The sequence below is a fragment of the Cryptomeria japonica genome, chromosome 6, assembly GCF_030272615.1.
Source record: "Cryptomeria japonica chromosome 6, Sugi_1.0, whole genome shotgun sequence".
Taxonomy (NCBI): domain Eukaryota; kingdom Viridiplantae; phylum Streptophyta; class Pinopsida; order Cupressales; family Cupressaceae; genus Cryptomeria; species Cryptomeria japonica.
In genome coordinates this window covers 32,809,066-32,817,322 of record NC_081410.1, presented here as the reverse complement: position 1 = coordinate 32,817,322, position 8,257 = coordinate 32,809,066, and the positions used below count along the sequence as shown (strand labels likewise).

Here is an 8,257-nt window from a genome sequence, read left to right as displayed (position 1 = left end):
GCAACTCTCCTTCATATGTTGTTGTGGACAGATCTATCTGGTGGGGGGTGAACTTAAATAATAAACCTCTTGCTCTAACTCAAAGTTGATCTGCTAAGATCTGGAATGAAAAAGGTATTTCTCTTATTAGCAATGTACTGTTTGACAATTGACTTGGCTCTTGGACTGAGATCAACTCTAAATATGGGATTCCTCCCTCACAAAAGAAAACCTACTCTCTTATTGGTAAGGCTACAAGTTGTTTCCTCCCTGGTAAGATTCTAGATACTAACTCCTTTTTGAAGCAACTAAAATGGCTGGATGGTTCTTCTTTTTTGGACATCTCTACTAAGCAGATTTACATGATGTTGAAGGATGACTACTCAATCTTCACTAGAGTTAATCAGTGTTGAAGGATGACTGCTCAAATTTCAACGCAGGCAAAGAGGAAAAGAACAGAATGCAAAGAGGCCCAGGAAAAAAGGTACAAACATCAAAGATACCTCTGCCATTTGTTATGTAGTTTTATTAAACTACATATGATTTTTTGTTTTCATTATCTTCAAGTAAAAGTTCATGTGAGTATGTAGAGTCCATTTATTTTCTTTTGCCACTGCTGTATTATTTTTGCTCTGCGCGTGTTCCTTGGCTGAGTATATCTCTTACGGCTATGAAATACATTTATGAAATTCCTTTTTTAAGGTTTTTATCGTCTTTAAATATAGCCATAACTAACCTGCTGCACAACCGAATATCAGTAGATTATTGTGATCTAAAGCAAAATAATATTCAGTCCTGTGTTTATGTATTTATAAAATAAAAACAAAGACCTCTCCGCGTTTTGTAGATACAGATTTAAAAGAATTTAGAACGCGTTTTTAAATAAATATATTTAAAATATCTATATATATTCAAGTTCCAATACCCCTTTTCTTTAAAGTGCGGTTATACAATTTACAAGCAACTCAGATTGCCTCGAGCCAAGACAACACAAGATGAGAAAATCTCCAACTTTCATACTGCTTATTGGTTTTTGTGTAATCAACAGCCACTTACATAATTGTTTCCATTTCAATTGCACCTTTCGAAAGAGTGTGCAGCCGCATACACAATTTGCAAGCAAAATCTGATCATTTCCAGCTAAGACAACACTGTGATGAGAAAATCTTTCATACTGTCACGTCACTTTTCTTCTTGGGTATAGTTTCCTCCACTTCAGCATACCATGTAAACACGAAGCTTGATAAAGTTGTATAAAGTTATTCTAAATAGTAAAGTAGATTTTGGAACTTTAAGACAATTTATTGAATTGAAGAATGCAGATAAGTTGCAAAGAAAATGGATTTATAAGACTATCAAAAGCAACAACAGATTTAGACACCTTCAAGATGCAAAGACAAACAGGAAAAGATTGACTGCTTTAATCAAGCACAGTCAGGAGCTTTGAGTGGGCTTTTATAAGGTTCGATAATTCATAATTTACATAATGGGTGACTGCTTTGCATTCCACATTTTGCACACTGATTTATATAGACTACAAATGGAACAAATTTAACTTAAAATTATATTCTCAATGATTTCAAAATGCATTTGTAAGCTGGGAGATCTGTCTGCAAAGTACAACTTCTCAGATATATGCAGCTTATTCTCTTTGTGCTTTCTTGTCTCATCTTGAAGAAGTGCTAGGAGTTTGTTCTTTTCACAAGCTATCCAAGGCCGATTACGATCAGCCCACTGGCGAGGAGTTCCATGCAACAGAATGTGGAGGCCTGTTGTCCTGGACAACGCAGCTCTTCCTATACCTTCAATAACATGTGGATTGGTTTGGTAAGCACCAGGAGAATTCAGACCCACATCTACATAATGGAATTCCTCTATGCTTTCTAAGAATTCTTCTGGTGTGGAAGGAAGGAGCAGATTCATTTCATGATGTCTTCCGCAACCTTCCATTCTCAACTTTTCCTGTTTTTCCCCAGTATCCGAAATGCCTGGCATGTTCACTCTCGAGCTATGCTGGAAATCCAAATTATGATCTTCAATACTTCGATTTACAAATGTTTTCTCAAAACTTTTTGAATGTGCAAGCTCTGTAAGAAGTTGATTGAGTACAACCCCACCCTTGCTAAAGCCAAGCACAACAGTTTTTGGATATGTCTTGAAAGATGATACTCTAGAAGACTTGATATCTCGAGAGATATTCATCTCGGATTCATGAGATATCCTTTCTTTGACCTTCCAAAAAAACCAAAAAGAAATTGATTACAACCCAGAGCGAGCCATTGATTGTATATCAAGAATGCCCCAAAAGAAGTGAAACAATGCAATAACAATGTCTCCCGACATAATGCAATACGAATAATGTATTGATGAATTACTCTGCTCCTTGGTCAATAAATAAATGAATAATCAATCAGTTCTTATACTCCAGGACTTTTATAAGTTACAAAATAAACATTTGAGACTAACAATTTGTAAATTCTAAACATTAATAATCGGTGCATTATCACTAGCATATTCGCTGCATTATGATGTACTCCAAACTACATCATAAAGACAACAGTTACTTGTAAATATTGGGTGGTCTTGATGTTAATGGTTGCTAAGGCTTGTAATTAAGTTAAAGTTTCATTTCAGCTAGGGACTAGCTTACTTCCATCATAAGAGACGAATATGGCCCCTTAGCATACATCCAGTGGAAATTGATATTTCACCTTCATCTGGTTATCTGATGACCTTCCATTTTATTTACCTTTATGATTTTCTCTCCGCACATTTCATTCATTCATTTTATAGTAACAGTGGAGGAATATCCTGGGGGTTTAACTCTGTATTTGTCCCCAGCGAGAGTTCTCTCGGAAATACAAGATGCTACCTGCAAGTTGTAGATCATGTGAAGATAATTCTAAGGAAGCATTATACAGCTTATCTGACACACTTTGTAGCATTATACAGCTTATCCAACAGATATTATGGATGATTAACATGGAAAATTGTAGCATCTTCAATATCTAGAAATGATATCTACATCTTGGATTAGTTTCCAAATTCATTTTCATGGCATCATTAATTCATATTCAGAAACTTGGAGAATCTATTCCCTGTATTTCATTTGAATATTATCTGAATGTGTCAATTTGGGAATTACAAAAAAATTTAAAAATCCACGGCTTGCTTCTGCTGAGTTCACATGCAAATCTATCAACTCCACTTAATGTTTCAAACCTGACAGGCTGAAATTTCCTTTGAATTAAAGGTTGCCAAGATAAAGTATGCATTGAATTACGATGCTGCTACATTTTGGGGAAGAAGAATGAACCATTGTTGCAAAAGGTGGAAACACTGACCTCATTGACTTTTCTGGCTCACTTCCCATTCATTCCTCCTCTGTGTATTATTAGAATATATGAATCTCAAAGTGCACAAGGATATATGTATATATAGACTTGTGTAGTTCGAAATTATGATTAGGAATAAGAAAACAGCAAGAGTTACCAACTTCCTACTCTTCCCTCAGGAAAATGCAAATAAAGAATGGTTGCTGGGAAAGGAAAGGCTGACTGAAAATTGTGAAGATATATCTAGCTTACCATAGTTTACCAGACAACACATAATTAAAGGAGAAAAATTTTCTATGTTCATTTGAAAGAATTATGGATCCTCTCTGGAAGAAACCCATCTGAATTGTTCAAAGGGAGGGTCCTGTTGGTGGTGGTTTTATGCACGTTCAACACAATAAAATACCCAGAGATGTCCTATTCTCTCTATCAAAAGCTTCGATGTGCTAAACGGCTGAACTGTGTGATCACAAAGACGACTCCGAGGTTCCCAAACGCATACGGATAGTCTCAACTGGTTCGTTGTGATTTGCTGGTAATCTCAAGGGGGACTTACGTAATTGTTCGAGGAGTTAATCAATCTAAGGATTCTGCTGATTCCTGACACTTGTAACTTTCTTTTTTTTTTGGAATGATTTTGCAATAAGCTCTTTCCAATCCTACTTCTACTAAGACTTGGAAAAAAGGGTGAGGGTTTAGGAAGATAATTTTAATCCTAAGATAATCCTATGAACTCTACAAACAGAAATTGCAAGAGTGGAATTTAAACCAATTCTTGTTTCACCAAATTCAACAACTACACAAGAACGGTGCTATCTTCTAAGGTATTCAAAAAATATTTCCTTATCACTTATATTCACCAACATGTTGAACAATGAATATAGTAATAGAAGTTAAGTTTTCATTTAGTTGTTCAAGCTAACTTTGCAAAATAATTGAAAATCATTCAATTATAAAAAGTATGAACACATCAACTCCACATTAAGCAATTTTATCAATCCTTCACTCAATCTATCAACTTTGGAGATTAAATCTATTCTAATGAGAGCCAAAAAATCATTGCGAACTTGCAAAAGTGGGCAAAAATTCACCAAACTTCATTGAATTATGTCTATTACTTAAGAACTATCACTACAACAATTTCTTTGAAATCCCTCTCTTTACAAATGAGAGGGAAGAACTTTAAATAGGAGCACAAAATAAAAGAAGAGCTAGGATGAATCTAGGATCAACAACCAAGATTAAATTTATTAAAACATTATACCCTAATTAAGGCAAGCTACAACAGTTATCCAAAATGGACCAACGAGAAAAAAACAACTATTAAATCCAGCTTTCTTCTAGAAGTGGGTGTCCCTTATCCTTTTCTTTCGCAGCAAATTCAATGAACCTAGTCACTATGTGGTCCAGCTCTTCCATTGGGACACTTGGCATAATATCGATCTTATATTCCATCCGGTCTATCTTATCTTCAAAAGTGGAAAAAGTGGCTATCCAATCTATTTCCAGTAATGGACAGAAATGAGGATGCATTGCTAAAATGTTGCTTTTGGATTGGATTTGTAGAAGTAAAGAAGTTACTATAAACTTTGGCTTTCAGGGTCTCTACATCCAAGTCCTTGTCTAAAACTATTTCCTGCTCAAGCATATTAGAGTCAGTGACGAAGACCTTGTCTTCAATAGCTTTGATTGTTTCTTCTATTTTGGCACCATCAATCTTCATTTTTTCCAAGACTTCTCCCCTAGCCACCAAGGCGTGATACCATGTGCTTAAGTCATATGATGCCCTAGGATAAATTACATTTCCATTGACTAAGTCTTGTTCACGGATTCCTTTCAGCACCTTTAGACATGGGATTGACTTCTCTTGAACTGTTTAAAAATCTTCTTAGAACTCAACTATGCTCTGGATTCTATATATGAATGAAAAGATCCAGTCATAGACTTGTGCCAATTATTCCACGAATTTGATGGCCTTGTCTGCAACTTTTGCAATCCATTCCTTGGCTTCTTTGGCTGCCATCTTCATTTCTTCAAAGCCCTTAACTGATACTTGTGGAAGAGCCAAAGGTGGAGTTACTATTGCCTCTTCTCTTCTATCAGGGTTTATCAAATGTCAAATAAAATCCTTCAATTGTTCATTCTCCACTCTAAGTTTGTCCTTCTTTTCTTCCTCTTTCCTTAGCCTTTCCTTGATGGCCTTGACTGAATCATCTAACTCTTAGACTTCATGTTCCTTTGTAGCAGGACCTAAGTCCACAGTCATTAGCTCGTAATCTTCAAGAGTGATGTCCTCTTTTGTTTTGCCAACTTTTGGAATGGCCACCTTTACTGAACAAGATCCTATGCCATCTTTATGGATTAAGAAAAATTTATTTGCCTTCTTCTTTTCCACAAGCCAGTTCAATCTAGCTAAGAACTCTAATAAATCGTCCACTAGTTGGACTTCTATAATAGCTTTCTTTTTCATTCTTTCTATTAACCAATCTAATACCGTTGGCTGTTCAATGCCATCACTTTCTTCATTTCCTTCATTCCCTTCATTTCCCCCGAGTGCGGAAATCATTCCCTCCTGAAAATCTCCTTTTAAAATACCAACTTCAATATTCTCCAATTCATCTTCCATTATTGTCACTGGATTATCAAGGCTATCAAGAACAACTTGTTGTTGGACCGGTTCTTCATTTGGTTCTTCACAAATTGGAGGAGGAATTTCCATCTAAATTTGTAGATTGTCTACAACTGGAGCTTTGTTCCTATCGGTGGATGAGCCAACTTCTTCAACCAAAGAAGTGTTAGTAGAGGAAGATGCATTGTTTGTTTTCTACTTCTTGTGTATAATTTCCTCATCTGAAGTCCTCATTCTTCTTGGCCTTAGTGAGCTCTCTATTATATCCTTCATTTTCCTAGAATTTCCACTTTCTAGTTTCTCAGCATTGTGAGTCACTTCATCCTCATCGGAAGAATAGGAATCCATGCTTCCTATTAAATCATAGGTGAAAGCAATATTCTTCTCCTTCAATTTGTGAGTCTGCTGATCCACCCACCACTTAGTGTATTTCATGATTGGCCACATTAATGTATCCAAATCTGAAAGCTCGAGTTCAAACTTCAAACCAATCTGTTGCAGGAAGAGGTTTATCATTTTCTTCTTCATAGCATGACGGCTGGGTGTAATCTTCATCATCTTCCAGTTGATTAGGTATGGGGAAAAACTCAATTGTTTTGATCATACTCACTAATATCCTGGACCACATTCTCTTTCTTGTTTCATATTCATCAACTGCATTGGCCCAGAAATCCTCAAGATCAACTCTGTGTTTATACTTCTTTTTGTTTACCATCCCAATATGGTGATGGGAATCAAAGTTGGACCTTGGTCAATAGACGGAGAATGGGTACCATTGCATTTCCACACCTGCCTTATCAACTGCTTGTGCTGATGGACATGATTCTAACATCTTTCCAATGAAAAGGGGAAAAGAAATTCCAGCCTTTTTCTTGCCTCTTTGGACTTTCTCATATGTGTCTAGTTGTCTGATGACTTCTAGCAATATCATCTTATGTGTAAGATATCTTGGACGTTTGTATGGGCATCCTGTAAATCCTTGGACCCTTAAGTATGCAAATTTGGGGAATTGAATATACCAAGACCCAAACTTGCCTATCAAATCTTTGGCCTCCTATGTCAATCGTTGATGAGTGCCTCCTTGAAATATCCTAGTGAGGTATATTAGGAATGCATCATTGACTCTTTTGAAATGGGATTTCTCATGTATATGCAATTGCAAATAGCAATCATATGCTTTGAATTAACCATCCTTGTTTCCCACAATGCCTTTGCAAATCAATCCCTTATATCTGTAACATGTTGCCAACATGTAAATGATGTAGGAACTCATGTAAAAAGACTTTGTGTGCTCCATGTTTCTCAGCTACTCATCTATGCTATTATTGATTATGTTTGCCCAATTTATCATCTTGACATCGAAAGTGACCCCCTCGATAAGTAGAACATCCAAGGCTCGAATGGGGAGGCTTGAGGGCTTCCCGTGACTCTCTTTAGCAATAGGATGAGGTCTCCATACTCTTCTTTGAAATCTGTCTGGAAAAGTTTCTTAGGCATTTTGGTATGATGAGCTCTTGGCTTTTGCAACCATTGCTTGTTGATTACTTCAACACAGGAGTCAAGTTTTGCTTCAAAAATTCTTAAGGTCCTCTTTGGTCTTGTATATGGTGGAATGATAATCTACAATGCTGAATGCTTCTTTGATGGCCATTTCTCCAAGGTAGGCCATCAGGTGCCACAGCGTATCTCTCCTGGATGTTGTAATGTTTGGCACATTCTACTATCAGCTCGTTGCATTGCATAGTTGCAGGAAATCTAGCTGCTTGGACAATTCCATTTCCCATCATTCTGCATGCTAAGGGTGAAGGAAAGCATTCATTGAGCCCGTACATTCTTTTCTTGAAGTCATCAAGGTCCACATAGCCAAGGTTGGTATCTCCAACCTTCTTCCATTTTGTCACAATCTTGGACTCCAGTTGTGGTCCTTTGTTATTGAACTTCATCTGCACCTTTCTAGAAATCCCTCCTTGAGTCGACATTTACCACCTAAAAAACATGAAAAAATTTCAAGTTAAAAAATAGGGTGTTTGATGTTTGTTTCCAGCCTGGAGTGCAAAGTTTGATGGAATTTCAAAGGATGATTCTGATTTAACTTGTGAAATTCTAGAAATTGTAACTAAGATCAGACTTAGTGAAATTTTGGAAATTGAAATTAGGTATGATTGTGAAATTTTTGCCTCCAAATCTGCATAAAGCATAAAATGAAGATGGTCTTGAGTAAAATTTGAAGAATCTGAAGTGTAAGTTCTCTTGCAAGTCTGGAAGATTAGAAATTCTGACTGAAAGTTGTCTTGAAGTCTAAAAGAAATTGGAA

At 36.4% G+C, this 8,257-nt stretch overlaps 1 protein-coding gene across 1 annotated transcript in view; it reads right to left on the bottom strand.

Annotated features, from left to right (window-relative positions):
* Nucleotides 1–1,260: 1,260 nt before the first annotated feature.
* The window catches only part of LOC131070003 (uncharacterized), a 39,225-nt gene continuing 32,228 nt past the window's right edge, over nt 1,261–8,257 (bottom strand). The window contains exon 3 of the mRNA XM_058005557.2: nt 1,261–2,211. Coding sequence (XP_057861540.1) covers nt 1,531–2,211 — 681 coding nt within the window. The 3' untranslated portion in view covers nt 1,261–1,530. The remainder of the gene's footprint in view (nt 2,212–8,257) is intronic.